This window comes from Nothobranchius furzeri, chromosome 14 (assembly GCF_043380555.1).
Source record: "Nothobranchius furzeri strain GRZ-AD chromosome 14, NfurGRZ-RIMD1, whole genome shotgun sequence".
In the NCBI taxonomy this organism is placed as follows: domain Eukaryota; kingdom Metazoa; phylum Chordata; class Actinopteri; order Cyprinodontiformes; family Nothobranchiidae; genus Nothobranchius; species Nothobranchius furzeri.
Window position 1 is genome coordinate 42,271,905 of NC_091754.1, and position 16,010 is coordinate 42,287,914.

Genomic DNA, 16,010 nt, shown 5'->3' on the forward strand with positions numbered 1-16,010 from the left:
TGGTTCTGCACCACTGAGCTAAATGTAAGTAGCCGCCATAAAAGTTGCTTAAATGTTGTAAATGTTTTTAAGACGGACATGGTGAGTAATGTTGGCCACGTAGCAAGCTAATATGCTAAGTCATTGCATGAGTTAGCTGTGTTATTAACTTTGTGTGCGACTAAAGTCCGTTTATTAAATTAAATGAGCATCGCTATCTCATTATTAAAGGTTAGCATTATTTTAGATACTTTTTTATTAGACTTCTAGAGACTTATTCCCTCCATTTTTGTCCCCTCCATCGTAATTTTTTAAACGTGACGTTCTGAGAAAAAAAAAGCTGGAGCTCAGCGCCACCAAGTCAAACTTAAACGTCCACTTATTAAAAGTAAATGAGCAGTGGTCTCTTGTACAGTGATGAAAAAATCAGTCTGTGTTGTAAACTATTTCCCCATAGCACCCGTGCAATAGCTTTGCAAGCAGCCTGGTTTTTTAACCGTAGAAGAGGATTGTGACTGCAAGAGACGAAGCGGTGCTGTATCTCATGCTATGTTCCCTCCTTCCCTCCATTTTTGTCCCCTCCATAGTTTTTTTAAAAGGTGATGTTCTGAGGACAAAAAAAAAAACGGTAAGTTCAGTTAGCTCGCGGGAGTTTGCCAGTTTTTGTGAAAAGTTTTATTTAATACACGCATAGACATACAAATTTTGTTAATGTTTTTATCATCAAATTAAATAGTGCTCAGTTGCACATATCTTGAACCGCAGAACGCTGTTTCTATTAATTTCACAGTATTTTAGTGTTGTAATTTTGTCCTTACTGTACACTGTTACTCCAGATTCTTTTCTTTAAATGTTATGTTTTTAGCTTTGTGTGGATAAGTCAAATTACACTTGAATCTCCTCTCACACACACACACACACACACACACATACACACACATATATATATAATTTAGATGATTTAGCTTCATATATAGTGGAGGACTGCCTAAATTTTGCAGACTAACACAGATCTACCTTGTGATTCACAATGTTTGTTTTCTCTACTGATTATGCTTCCTGGTGTAGATGTGCGTTCCTATGAGCTGTCAGCCACACCGGGAAGCCTGTCTATGAATCTGCAGTCAGACTTCAATGATCCAACCCCACTCTCTGCACACAAGATTGATGGCATGCTGCTGTTGACCCCCAAGAGGTTCATACAAGTGAGACCACTGGTGAGTAATTCTCACAATCTGCATTTTTGATGGCGCATCCTAAATAACATGACTATATATGTATGTATGTATATAAGTTTACAGATTAGGGCTGTCGCGGTTGAGGAATTCCCCCTGCGGTGAGTCAGGGCAGCTCAATATTGCGGTATGCGATATTATTGCACCCCGTTTTTATTTATGTACTTAGCAAATTTGTTTGTTGATTACTAAACTCATGTCAATATTTCCTTTGAAACATTGTGCTTACATATTTAAAAAATGTTAGAAAAAATACATGGCCATTTTTAACACTTTATTGAATGCAGATCGAAGGGCAGTTACGGCATTTTCTGACTGAACTTAAAAACAACATTCAGGAGGTTTAACTTTGAAATGCAAATTTGGCTGCAACATATAACAGAAATAAAAAAGTGCCCGTTTTGTTTTGTAGTTTAAAATAAAGTATACAAAATGAGATGTCCTAGGCACTGTCATTTCACTTTCACACACAAGAATAACATAACTCGGTCATGTCCTTGTTATGCGCAAGGAAAACCAGCATGTTAACCTTATGCGGTTTGAGAGAGGATCTGAGAGGGGTGACAACATTTCCAGCGACACTAAAAACCCTCTCGGATGGTGCGCTTGTTGCGCAAATACACATGTACTTACGTGCGACTTTGGAGAGCAATAGAAATCTCCCATGTTTGTTGCGCCACCATGTCAGGGTTTTCATTAGGGTCAATGGGTTCCTCCTGCAGGTAGCGAGTGAGCTCCAGCTCGGCTCTCTCTTCGGGACGGTTACAGATGACGTGCTTGTCCGTGACTTCAGCAGGTCTCCAAGCGTTTTTTTCTTTGCCGCTGGTGGCAGCACTGCCTGCTCCAAGGTCTCTGGCTGGGCTGCAGCTGACGCACTGACACCGCTCCCTCCATCTTCCATGTGTACTATCTCCTCGATCAGCACGGACTTTACCTCTCAGCATGCGCTGTCGCGAGATTTAATCAAGTGCGGTAATGGCGGTGGCACGTCCTGCAGCGCGGTGGGTTTCTTAATATCGCGATATTTTCCTCTTGCGGTTACCGCGACAGCCCTAATACAGATTTGTCTTTTAAAACTGGTGAATATACAATTTACAGGTAATGCCTTTATGCTATGAGTATTAGAGCCACTGATGGAAAAAAAATGTAGAATTCTGAGAAAATAAGTCATAAATCTGAGTTTAATCTCAGAGTTCTGACTGGTACCTAAAACAAAAAAAAAGGGAAATTGGGGAAGATTATGAGGGGGAATCAGAATTCTGACTTAAATCTTAAAATTCAGGCTTTTTTTTTTTTGTTCGTTTGTTTTGATTTTTTTTAACAAAAAAAAATTCCTAAATAGTTTTTTGTTTGTTTGGTTTTAGGTTCATGAAAAAAGTCAGAATTCTGACTTTAATCCCAGAATTTTGAAATTATCTGACTTTTTTTTCTCAATTCTTTTCTTTTTCTTCAGTTACTCTAATACTCTTAGGCAATAAGGCAGTATTAGGGCCACTGAAGGAAACAATTGAATACTGAGATAAATGTCAGAGTTCTGACTTTATTTATTTTCAGAATTTTTCTTCTTCAGTGGCCCTAATACCCCTCCGTATTATGTAATGTTAAACAATTCAAATTAACTTTTGAATTCAGCAGTTTATCATTGGATTTAGATGCAGATATCACTGTCTTGGAAAATTGGTCAGAGCAGTTTGGCATTGAGTTTGATTAGTAAACTTGACAGTATTTACACTCTTAATAATCTTAGGAATTACATGATGTCCACACAAGGCGTACCACTGTTCTCCATGCCCTTCCTGTCTATCTACGTGAGGAAACCTCTGGGTTTTTGAGGACATGTGTGGTAAGTCCCAGTATTGTAAATTTGAACAAATCATTCTATTTATTTATGCATAAAGACACCACAAGGACAACGCACATGAACATTTTGGAAAATGTGCCATTGTTTCAACTACAAACCTTTGGCAAGATGTTTAAGCCTGCCACACACGAGAGCAATCAGCTGAGCAAACGGCCTCGAAGGACTGTTTGCTCAGCAGATTGCTCGCCATGTGCGCCTGATTTTCACGGAGTTTTCTGCCTCACGAGATGCTGAGGTGACTATCTGACCAGTTGGATATTTTGCGCCTCACAGGGGTAAAAACTCACCATGTGTGCACTACTGAGCTGCTGGCTGAGCTGAAATATTCTAGTGGCCAATCAAAGCACTTTCTCCGCTCACATGACCCCAAGATGTATTCAGATGCAGCCCCTTACCTTGTCTGCGTGTCTGAAAAATAAACAAAATGGTACCTTGTGGATCGATGGGCCCACTGTTTCCATTACCCTTTCGGAAGGATTCTGGGTCTTCCAGGTGCATCTCTTGGAGTAAATTGGCATAAACTCCTTGCCTGGTCCATCTTTCCAGCTACTGTACCCATATTTTCCTAACCTTGAAATGCCGTGGCGGCGACGTTTCATCAACAAAAAAGGATAGGCATTTCCTCCGTTTCCAGCTCTGTCTCTGTGTTGTTTCTTTTCTGACATGCAGACAGGGGGCTGCCATCTTGGGGTCATGTGAGCGGAGAACGTGCTTTGGTTGTCCACTAGAATATTTCAGCTCAACCAGCAGCTCGGTAATGCGCACACGGCGAGTTTTTACACCTGTGAGGCGAAAAATATCTTAACTGGTCAGATATTCACCTCAGCGTCTCGTGAGGCGGAAAACTCTGTGAAAATCAGGCGCACATGGCGAGGTATCTGCTGAGCAAGCGGTCATTCAAGGCCGTTTGCTCAGCAGATGGCCCTCATGTGTGGCAGGCTTTAAGGCACTGAGAAAAATCAACAATCACTGCAAAGAATTCAAGTAGCTTTCATTAGCATAACACTGGCACACACGGAAGCCATCTCACTTTATTCGTAAATGAGAGCAGAAAGCAACAGAATGAACTGTAGGGCTGGGCGATATGGCCTAAAATCAATATCACCATATATTGAAGATCTCACCTCGATAACGATAAGGAGACGATAACTACAGGAATGCGTAGCAACAATATTTGTCCACTAGATGGGGCTGTCTCATGTATTACATTGACTAAAATTTTACATGACTCAAGGTGCTACAGCTTCTTAAAGGGACATAAATGTGGCCAACTTACACATCTTTTCATTTTTTTATTATCAAATTTATCGACATGGGAAAAGTTATCTGGATGAGAGACAAGAACTTGGATAACGATAAATCTTTGACATGTTGCCCAGCCCTAAACAGGAGTCTATCAGACTGCATTTATTGTTATTTACATGACAATCTACTGAAATAAAAATGGCCACAGTCAGAGTTTCAGTTCAGATGTGATTAGTGTATGATCTCCCTTTCATTTTTGTAAGGATGATACCAATGAGCCGGACCTCAGGGATGCAGCAGTTGTCCTCCTGACAACCATCACAGATGATGCCGAGAGTCCGGTTACGTACGACCCAGTGAGAATCTGTTATCCTAGAGGGTGATGTGATTGTCAACATCTCCAGCCTTCCTGATGCCTTCCTGGTAATGTTCGACCTCATCTATGCCTTACATCTAGATTATCCGAAGGGACTGACCAACACATTTGAGTTCACGCAGAAAATCTTACTTGTTCTTGATGAGTCTAAACTATCACCCACGCTGCAGAGTCAAAAATGACCTGATGTTAGATGTGTAACTCAAAATCTGAAAGAGTGGTGGATTCAGATGGCTCACTCTGTTAGAGCATTGTCCACATCCACGATGTAATTTACTATTTGTCTGCTCTTTAATTGTTGATGTTAAAGTAACACACCACCATTTGGGCAAATATGTTCATTTTCCACTTCTTGAGTTAACCCTCCCACTGTCCTAATGGGTAGGACCCCGCGAGGAAAGTTGACCATTGAGCAGGGTTGATGGTTCATCCCTTGGGTCCACGTGGCAGGGGTGAGGAGTGAGCACCACCTCACCCCTGCCACGTGGACCTCAAGGGATGAACCATCAACCCTGCTCAATGGTCAACTTTCCTCGCGGGGTCACCCATAATGACAGTGGGAGGAACAGTTGAGTTTTACCTTTTCTCTGTTCGTCCAGCCGTTCTGAGTCTGGCAACTCTCATTTGTGGCTTTAGTTTAGCGTGAATAATTGAATCGGATTAGCCCATAGGCTAATCCGATTCGATATTCAACTGGTTTTATGCCAAATGGCATAAAGTACTCACTGTCTTACTTGATAGTGGTTAGTGTAATTCATATTTTGTTAATGTTGAATTGATGTGCATCCTGATGTTGCTTTAAACCACCTACTCAAAGAAAGACTACACACTGCTGTTGTCCAGTTTTCAAAAGTGTGCGTTTGTAATTGTTTCTTTCAAATTTTGTTTTATTTTCTGTTTGAGTTGGCTTAATCGGTAACTTTAATTTGATCATAATTTGAAAATATATTTAATATAAACTCCAAATATTTAAGTTTATTTATGGTCTGATATACTCAAATATCTGAGTTTATAAACTCAGAAAATATGAGGCAACTGATTGCCTTACATTTTTTGAGTTCTGCCTACTTATTCGGGTTTACAGTGTACGAACTGTAAAGATTTTGTGGTGTTCACCTAACAGTTCAAGTGTTCATTTTTTTTGCTTTGTGTGTTCACAGGGCATGCTCAGTTGAAGTTTCCATCTCTGCGCGTTCAAGATGTAAGAAAAATAACACGAAAGAAATGCAACAATGAAAACTTCAAAAAGGCATCAACAACCAAGCAAGTGGATCCATAAAATGGACTGATTTTTTTAATGGCATTTTTAAAAAGTCTTTCAAAATGGACAGAATTAACGCGTCATTTTCAGAACAGTTTGCGTTCTCATCTTTGATTAATCCTGGTAAACAGGTCTGTTTTTGTTCTGTTCTAATTCTCTCTGTTTAATAAATTTAAACAACATGACTTAGCTATTTTATTTAATTTTTTTTTTCTCTGCATAAAGACGAAGTATCAGTAAATAGTGGAAATTAAATGTATTGGTAGTAAGCAAATAGCAGATGTTAAAGGAGACATAACATGCTTTTAAGTTATTCCTTTTTACATCTAAATCCTTCAGTTGGGGGTCTAAATACAGTGGAACTGCAGTTCTTTGGTCTGATTTCCTCATTATTGTTGCTCTACAGACCCTCATCTACCCCTGTTCTGAGGAGAGTCTTGAGAACGAGCCGTTTTGGGGTACTGTCTCTTTAAACTGGAGGGGGAGCTGTAAACTCCGCCCCCCTCCATAGTGCAGTCCTGTACTCTCCTCCCCCAGTCGGACTTTGTAGTTTTATAGAGAAATCATTATTTAGCATAGCATATTAGCATTTTTAAAACACGTGGGGAGAGTAGTTCATCAAGCTGTTTCATGGCTGCTAACTCTCTCATGCATTTGTCTGTAGTCACTCACACACACCCGTCACGGCCGACGGAGGGACAAGCGAGCAGGCACACGCGCGCACACACACACACACACACACACACACACACACACAAGGAATGCTGCTTGCTTATTTCTGTAAAAAATGTTTAAAAAAATGATACAGCTCATTAAAACACCATTCAAAGAATATATTTTATTAAGATCTCTATCTATATACATACATATAATTATAAATAATTTTATAAGTCTCGTCTCGTCTCGTCTCGTCTTCCTCCGCTTATCCGGGTCGCGGGGGCAGCATCCCAACTAGGGAGCTCCAGGCCGTCCTCTCCCCGGCCTTGTCCACCAGCTCCTCCGGCAGGACCCCAAGGCGTTCCCGGACCAGATTGGAGATGTAACCTCTCCAACGTGTCCTGGGTCGACCCGGGGGCCTTCTGCCGGCAGGACATGCCCGAAACACCTCCCCGGGGAGGCGTCCAGGAGGCATCCTGACCAGATGCCCAAACCACCTCAACTGGCTCCTTTCGATCCGGAGGAGCAGCGGTTCTACTCCGAGTCCCTCCCGAATGTCCGAGCTCCTCACCCTATCTCTAAGGCTGAGCCCGGCCACCCTACGGAGGAAACTCATTTCGGCCGCTTGTATCCGCGATCTCGTTCTTTCGGTCATTACCCAAAGCTCATGACCATAGGTGAGGACTGGGACGTAGATCGACCGGTAAATCGAGAGCCTGGCTTTCTGGCTCAGCTCCCTCTTCCCCACGACAGATCGGCTTAGCGTCCGCATCACTGCAGACGCCGAACCAATCCGCCTGTCGATCTCCCGATCCCTCCTACCCTCACTCGTGAACAAGACCCCGAGATACTTAAACTCCTCCACTTGAGGTAGGACCTCTCCCCCGACCCGGAGGTGGCAAGCCACCCTTTTCCGGTCGAGAACCATGGTCTCAGATTTGGAGGTGCTGATCCTCATCCCAGCCGCTTCACATTCGGCCGCGAACCTACCCAGCAAGAGCTGAAGGTCAGAGCTGGATGAAGCTAGGAGGACCACATCATCCGCAAAAAGCAGAGACGAGATTCTCCTGCCACCAAACTCGACACACTCCACACCACGGCTGCGTCTAGAAATTATGTCCATAAAAGTGATGAACAGAACCGGTGACAAAGGGCAGCCCTGGCGGAGTCCAACCCTCACTGGGAACAGGTCCGACTTACTACCGGCTATGCGGACCAAACTCACGCTCCTCTGGTAAAGGGACTGAATGGCCCTTAACAGAAAGCCACCCACCCCATACTCCTGGAGCGTCCCCCACAGGGTGCCCCTGGGGACACGGTCATAAGCCTTCTCCAAATCCACAAAACACATGTGGATTGGTTGGGCAAACTCCCATGCCCCCTCCATCACCCTTGCAAGGGTATAGAGCTGGTCCACAGTTCCACGGCCAGGACGAAAACCACATTGCTCCTCCTCTATCTGAGATTCAACTATCGATCGGACCCTCCTCTCCAGTACCTTGGCGTAGACCTTTCCAGGGAGGCTGAGGAGTGTGATCCCCCTATAGTTGGAACACACCCTCAGGTCACCCTTCTTAAAGATGGGGACCACCACCCCGGTCTGCCACTCCCTAGGAACTGCCCCCGATGACCACGCAATGTTGTAGAGACGTGTCAACCATGACAGCCCTACAACATCCATAGCCTTGAGATACCCAGGACGAACCTCATCCGCCCCCGGGGCTCCGCCGCTGTGTAGTTGTTTGACTACCTCAGCAACTTCTGCCCCCGAGATCGGACAGTCCATCCCCAGGCCTCCCAGCTCTGGTTCCTCCTCGGAATGCGCATTGGTGGGATTGAGGAGCTCCTCAAAGTATTCCTTCCACCGTCCGACTATAGCCTCAGTTGACGTCAGCAGCTCCCCATCCCCACTGTAAACAGTGTGAGCGAGTTGCTGCCTTCCTCTCCTGAGGCGCCGGACAGTTTGCCAGAACCTCTTTGGAGCCGATCGATAGTCTTTCTCCATGGCCTCACCAAACTCCTCCCACGCCCGAGATTTTGCCTCGGCAACTGCCACTGCTGCACCCCGCTTGGCTATCCGGTACCTGTCTGCTGCCTCCGGAGACCCACAGACCAGCCACGCCCTGTAGGCCTCCTTCTTCAGCCTGACGGCTCCCCGAACCTCTGGTGTCCACCAGCGGGTACGGGGGTTGCCACCACGACTGGCACCGGCCACCTTACGGCCACAGCTAGCAACAGCCGCCTCGACAATCGCAGAGTGGAACAAGGCCCACTCGGACTCAATGTCCCCCACTGCTCTCGGGACGTGGTCAAAGCTCTGCCGGAGGTGGGAGTTGAAGACCGTCTTGACAGGTTCTTCTGCCAGGCGTTCCCAGCAGACCCTCACTATGCGTTTGGGTCTGCCAGGTCTACGCGGCATGTTCCCTTGCCATCTGATCCAACTCACCACCAGGTGGTGATCAGTTGACAGCTCCGCCCCTCTCTTCACTCGGGTGTCCAAAACATACGGCCGCAGGTCAGATGATACGACTACAAAATCTATCATCGACCTGTGACCTAGGCTGCCCTGGTACCAAGTGTACCGGTGGGCATCCTTATGTTCGAACATGGTGTTCGTTATGGCCAAACTGCGGCTTGCACAGAAGTCCAATAACAAAACACCGCTCGAGTTCAGATTAGGTGGGCCGTTCCTCCCAATCACACCCCTCCAGGTCAAGCTGTCATTGCCCACGTGAGCATTGAAGTCCCCCAGCAGGACAATGGAGTCCCCTGATGGAGCACTATCTAGCACTCGTCCCAGGGACTCCAAAAAGGGTGGGTACTCTGAACTGATATTTGGCCCATAAGCACAAACAACAGTCAGGACCCGTTCCCCGACCCGAAGGCGCAAGGAAGCTACCCTCTTGTCCCCCGGGGTAAACCCCAACACACAGGCAGAGAGTCTCGGAGCTAACAAAAAGCCAACCCCAGCCCTCCGCCTCTCACCCGGAGCAACTCCAGCAAAGTAGAGTGTCCAACCCCTCTCCAGGTCTCGGGTTCCAGAGCCAATGCAATGTGTCGAGGTGAGTCCGACTATATCTAGCCGGTACCGCTCAACCTCTGCCACAAGCTCCGGCTCCTTCCCCGCCAGCGAGGTGACGTTCCATGTCCCAAAAACTAGTTTTCTTGTCCGGGGATTGGACCGCCAAGGCTCCCGCCTTGGTCTGCCACCCGATTCGCATTGCACCGGACCCTTCATGTTCCTCCTGCGGGTGGTGGGTCCACAGTTGGACGAGCCCATGTATCCGGTTCGGGCTGGGCCCGGCCGGGCCCCATGGGCGAAAGCCCGGCCACCAGGCGCTCGCTCACGGGCCCCAACCCCAGGCCTGGCTCCAGGGTGGGACCCCGGTAACCCTCCGGGCCGGGTACTCCGACTCTTCATTTTAACCGCCATGAAAGATCCTTCGAACCGTTCTTTGTCTCACCCTTCACCTAAGACCAATTTGTCATGGCAGACCCTACCAGGGGCACTAAGTGCCCCAGACAACATAGCTCCTAGGATCATTAGGGCACTCAAACTCCTCCACCACGATAAGGTGACGGTTCAAGGAGGAAATAACAGAAAGGACAACAGTGTGCTTTGCGCACACCGCTGTAGTTTTCTAAAAACATTGCGGTTTTAATTTCTACATGGCTACCTGGTTGTCAGCGTGAAGACAAACATGCTGAAATTCAAGTACGTGAGTCAGGGAAACCTGAAAACACTCGGTTCCGCTGCCGACCCCATCACCAGCCGCAGTTTGAGACTTAACCAGGTGTTTCAGGGAAGAGTGAGCTTATGTGGGCAGCAGGGAGGACGGGAGGACCTTCTGGAGGCCCTTCTGCTTCTCTATCAGGAGTGCAGCTCCCCAGAGCTCATGAAAATACATCATGTTGCAAAGTTTGTCAATAAATTTTCTGAAACGGTCTCAGAGCTGCGTGCTCTGCAGCCAGGAAATCAGGACTTTGAGGTCCGTGCTGTGGTGGGCCGTGGTCGCTTTGCTGAGGTTCGAGTGGTCAAAGAGAAAGCTACCGGAGAGGTGTTTGCACTTAAAGTGATGAACAAGACGGTGCTGCGCACCCAAGAAAGTGGGGTTTTTCATGAAGAGGAACGAAGGATCTTGTCTCTAAACAGTAGTGCCTGGATTCCACAGCTGGTGTATGCCTTTCAAGATACAGATCATGTCTACTTGGCTATGGAGTACCTTCCAGGTGGTGACCTGATGTCCCTGCTGAACCGATACGAGGATCAGTTTGACGAGTCAATGGCTCAGTTTTATTTGGCTGAGCTTGTAGAGGCCATTCATGCAGTCCACCAGCTGGGTTACGTCCACAGAGACATCAAACCAGAAAACATTCTCATCGATCGAACTGGTCACATCAAGCTAGCTGATTTTGGATCAGCTGCTAAGTTGACTGCAAACAAAACAGTGACTGCTGCCGCAATACCTGTTGACACCCATGACTTCCTCTCATCTGAGGTTCTGACAGCTATGAATGGGGGTTCTCACGGCTCCTATGGGGTTGAGTGTGACTGGTGGTCTCTAGGGGTTATCGCTTATGAAATGATCTATGCCAAGTCGCCTTTTGCTGATGCTACTTCTCCCAAGACCATTCGCAATATTCTTAACTTTCAGCGTTACTTAAAGTTTCCAGAAGAGCCATGTGCCAGTAGGCAGTTTGTTGACTTGGTGCAGAGCTTGCTGTGTGGAGCCAAAGAACGTTTGGGTTTTGAGGGACTCCGCTGTCACTCTTTCTTCTCTAATGTTGACTGGAACAACCTACGACAAGTTCTGCCGCCTTTCGTTCCTGCATTGCATGCTGAGGATGACACCTCTAATTTTGAGGAGCCGGAGCAGGCTGCCCCCTGGCCAGCCTCAGCAGCCCAGCCAGGAGCTCTGCCAGTGGGCTTTCAGGGCCAGGATCTGCCCTTTCTAGGCTGGTTCTTTAGCAGGGCATTAGCAGCATTGACCAAAACTGAGTCAGTGTCTCCAGGCCTAAACTCTCCTGCTAAGACCAACTCTATGGAAAAGAAGCTGCATCTTAAAGGCAAAGAATTACAAGAAACTCAAGACAAATGCCATAAGATGGAGCAGGAAATCTCCAGGTTCCAGCGTAAAATGACTGACCTGGAGTCGGTCCTCCACCAGAAGGATGTGGAGCTGAAAGCCTCAGAGACACAGAGAAGCATCCTGGAGCAAGACCTCGCCACCTACATTACTGAATGCAGCAGCCTGAAGAGAAGCTTGGAGGAGGCGCGTGTGGAAGTCTCCAGAGAGGACGATAAGGCCATGCAGCTTCTGCATGACATAAGAGAACAGAGCAACAAGCTACAAGAGATTAAGGAACAAGAGTACCATGCCCAACTGGAGGAAATGCAGGTGACCATCAGGCAGCTGGAGGAGGACCTGTCCGCTGCTCGGCGTCGCAGCGACCTCTACGAGTCTGAGCTCAGAGACTCCAGACAAACAAGCGAGGAGCTCAAACGGAAAGCTGTGGAATACCAGCAGAGAATTCAAAAGGCTAAAGAACAGGGAAAGGCTGACGTGGAGGAGCTTCTCTCCAAACTTGAGAAGACAAACTCTGAACAGCAGGTGAAAATTCAAGAACTTCAGGACAAACTGTCCAAGGCAGTAAAAGCGAGCACTGAAGCCACCGAGCTTCTGCAGAATGTCCGACAGGCCAAAGAGCGGCTGGAAAGAGATCTGGAGCGCCTGCGAGGGAAAACTGACTCCAGCGATACTTTAAAACGTCGCCTGAGGGAGACCGAGGAGGGCAGGAAAACTCTGGAAAACCAGGTGAAGAGGCTGGAAATGGTTGAGCGGCGAGAGAATAAGCTCAAAGATGACATTCAGACCAAATCCCAGCAGATCCAACAGATGGCTGAAAAGATCCTGGAGCTGGAGGAGAACCTGAGGGAGGCCCAGTCAACCGCTCAGAGGATGGAAACGCAGCTTGTTCAGAAGGAGAGGCTTTTTGAAGATAAGATCAAGGTCCTGGAAACGCAGATGAAGGCGGACCTGACAGAGAAGGAGAGCCTCGAGACGAAGAGGGCACAGCAGGAGGAGGAGTCAAGGGAGAACTGTAAACTCATCAGTGAACAGAAAGCAACCATCAATGCTATGGATTCCAAGATGAAGAACCTGGAACAGCGCATAGCTGAGCTGTCAGAGGCTAATAAGTTGGCCGCTAACAGCAGCATCTACACCCAGAAGAATATGAAAGCCCAGGAGGAGATGATCTCAGAACTCCGACAGCAAAAGTTTTATTTGGAATCTCAAGCAGGTAAGCTTGAGGCCCAGAATGCCAAACTAGAAGAACACCTGGAGAAGATGAGTCAGCAGGAGCAAACCAGGAGAAGCCGGCTGATGGAGCTGGAGAGCCGGTTACGGGAGATGGGCCTAGAACATGAAGAAGAGAAGCTGGAGATCAAAAGACAGGTGTCTGAGTTGACCTTGTCTTTGCAAGAGCGTGAGTCCCAGATCAGCAGTCTGCAGGCTGCCCGCCTTGCTCTGGAGAGTCAGCTACAGCAAGCTAAGACCGAGCTGGAAGAGACTACTGCTGAGGCTGAAGAGGAGATCACCGCACTGAGGAACCACAGAGATGAGATTCAGCGCAAATTTGATGCCTTAAGAGACAGTTGCTCAGTGATCACTGACCTGGAGGAGCAGCTTACCCAGCTGAGTCAGGAGAACGCCGAGTTGAACCGCCAAAACTTCTACTTGTCAAAACAACTCGATGAAGCTTCAGACGAACGGGAGGATAAGCTGCAGCTCAGCCAGGAGGTGGACCGCCTCAGGAGGGAGGTGGCTGACCGTGAGATGCACCTCAACAACCAGAAATTTTATAAGTAGTCTTATTTTATATTGGGTGTCTTAATGGCTGAAAATGGATAAAAAGCAGTTACATTTTAATTTAAAGAGTTGAGATTCTAGTCAAAAATAAAGAACATTCCTCCAAGTGTTCTTTAATGTGATCATTATAATTCTAATGCTTACAACTTTGTTTTTATTGTCTGCAATGCGTAGCCTATATCTTTATTAAATGTGTTTAGCTGTAAAGTGGTAATTCTCTCTAATGTGTACAGAGAGGTGGACATCAGTGCTGCAGTGAAATTCCCAAGATCAGTCTGCTTTGCTAACAAATATAGTTAAATCTTACCTGCATTCTAAATAAATACCGTTAAGTGAAAACATCAGTAGGCATTGAGTTATTGATACAATCCCTAACAGCCAGAATGGAAGAAGAGCATGCTGGGTCATCCTGGATCTGAGCCTGTTCTGTGTATTTACCTACAGGATGCAATAAATGTCTACAAGGCTGAGTTTGGACCATTACATCTAAAAGAAAGCATACAATCAGTGATTTTTTTATTGTTTACATTAATATACAAATTTTCTAAGTATTAACCTCACAGCAAATAAGTAGAACAATATAATAAACAGGCTTTAGTAATTAAACAGGCTTTGTGCACACAGGTGCTTTGTGTCTCGGTGCTGGTGGTGTCTAGGTCTCAGAGTTCCTGTCCTCCTGCCGTCTTCTGTTGTCCTCAGGATACGGATTGATGTTTCCTGATGATGAGGGAGGGGCAGTATGTGGGCTTCAAACTGGTCCTGGACAACAGTGGGAGACCTCCGTTGTCTGAATACTGAGACCAGAGAGTTGGTGAGATGCAGATCTTCTCTACCTCATCTAGAAACGGAGTTGGTTCAGGGAAAACTTTTCCAAAGACCAGTTCCATGATGTCATCGCCATATTCTGCAATGATAGACAATAACTTTAATGACATATTTTGTTTACAAGCAGCTTTAGGGAAGTTGTTTCTTTAGCTTTCATGTTTATAGTCACGTTTGTGTTTGTTCACAAGTTCACTTTGCTGCAGTGACTTCATATTTTCCTACAAATGTAATAAAATAGTGACACTAAAATTATACAAATGATTCCTTATGAAAGGAAGCTCATTAGAGAGCAGTGCAGACAGACTTACTACATGCTGCAGCTGTTTTTGTAGGCCAGCTGCTGCTGAATTTGGGGAAAGTTATTCTGCACACATCCAGATCAGATGGTCGATTACAGAAAATAATGTAATTCAATAATTTCTAAACAGACTAAACAAGTAAAACATCAAATAAATCACTCTGCTGTCATCAGACGGAGTGATTCAGGGGGTGAGGTGTTCTTAATGATGAGGGTGGCTGAGGTGTGTCATCACTCACTTTGGTCTGGTCCAGACCGTCTCTTTACTGGTGGGTCTCCTTCCTCAGTAGGTGACGTGAAACGCCAACATCTGAACGTTCTGTGTTCCTTAGAGGAGAAGAAAAGTAACATTAGCAAGCTGGCTAAATTATTTTTTACTAGCATCTCAAGGACTTGGAGAAGCAGATCTTCACTTACCTAAACATCAGACCAGTTTGTCCCAGCTGAGCTCATCAGGGCGTTAGTCTGACAGCCTGTCAGTGAAACACGGCTCCAGTCTTCTGGATGTGGACTCTAAAAAGCAAAGTAAAATTTTTACTTTGTTTTAATTATTTTACAGCCAATTTTATCAGCTTTCCGACGCTCACGCTCATACAGACGGTGAGCTTTGCTGCGTCTGACTGATGCAGAGTTAGTTTTTATATCTGCAGTGAGACAAAAAACTAACCTCACTTCACTTAGAGATCGTTCTTTAAAACTCTATTAAATCCACTGTGTTGACGCACTTTAATGACTTTGTCACGCTGCATTTTAGCTGATATGGGACTTTATTTACTGGATGCTAAGATTACATCACACTCATGTAGAATAACACACAGGCTCTCTGCTGTTACAATCAGTGGGAGGTTATCATCTGGTGTAAAAGAAGGCGTTGATCAGAAATCACGTTTTATTCCACGAAAATCAGCCAAATCCACATTAATCTGGGTGCTAACTTTACTAGCATACTGTGCTAGCGATAGCAAGCCGGATGCTAACGCTTTAGTGCTGCTAATGCCCGTAAATCTAAAGTAAAGTTTGTCGACATTTTAGAGTGATATGAAGCTTACCGCTCTGCTGCTGTGTCCCGGTGCTGCCAAATTCAGATGGAAATAACTCCTTTTAGATAGATGAAGCCCTCAGTACTTAGCCACTAGCCTGGAGACAGAACGAACGAACCACGCGCGCGCGCGCGCACGCACACACACAAACAAACAAACAAACGCAAACACACTACTTTTTCTTCTGTGTTTTTTTAGCAGTAGTGTCATCAGCTCCTGGGTTTAAATACTGCCACACCACCCTTCCTTAAAACGAGGAACAGTTTTGAGCTGTGTGTGGCTAAAATAACCAGACATTCTGCATTTTTCCAATAGGACTACAAAAAATCTTAGCGAGAAGAAAAAATGGCGGATTGGCTCT

At 45.9% G+C, this 16,010-nt stretch overlaps 1 protein-coding gene and 1 long non-coding RNA gene across 2 annotated transcripts; one reads left to right on the forward strand and one right to left on the reverse strand.

The window, feature by feature from the left end:
* The first annotated feature begins 10,195 nt into the window (after window positions 1-10,195).
* On the forward strand, window positions 10,196-13,501 carry LOC107374267 (citron rho-interacting kinase). Its single transcript, XM_054735444.2, has one exon. It carries the CDS (start codon window positions 10,316-10,318, stop codon window positions 13,484-13,486), a length of 3,171 nt encoding a protein of 1,056 aa, XP_054591419.2. The 5' UTR covers window positions 10,196-10,315; the 3' UTR covers window positions 13,487-13,501.
* A 670-nt stretch (window positions 13,502-14,171) lies between these two features.
* On the reverse strand, window positions 14,172-15,796 carry LOC129155513 (uncharacterized). The gene is made up of 4 exons (XR_008560135.2): window positions 15,659-15,796; window positions 15,027-15,122; window positions 14,849-14,936; window positions 14,172-14,390 (listed from the first exon to the last, which is right to left on the reverse strand). It is a non-coding gene; the product is annotated as an uncharacterized lncRNA (long non-coding RNA).
* Between the last annotated feature and the right edge of the window lie 214 nt (window positions 15,797-16,010).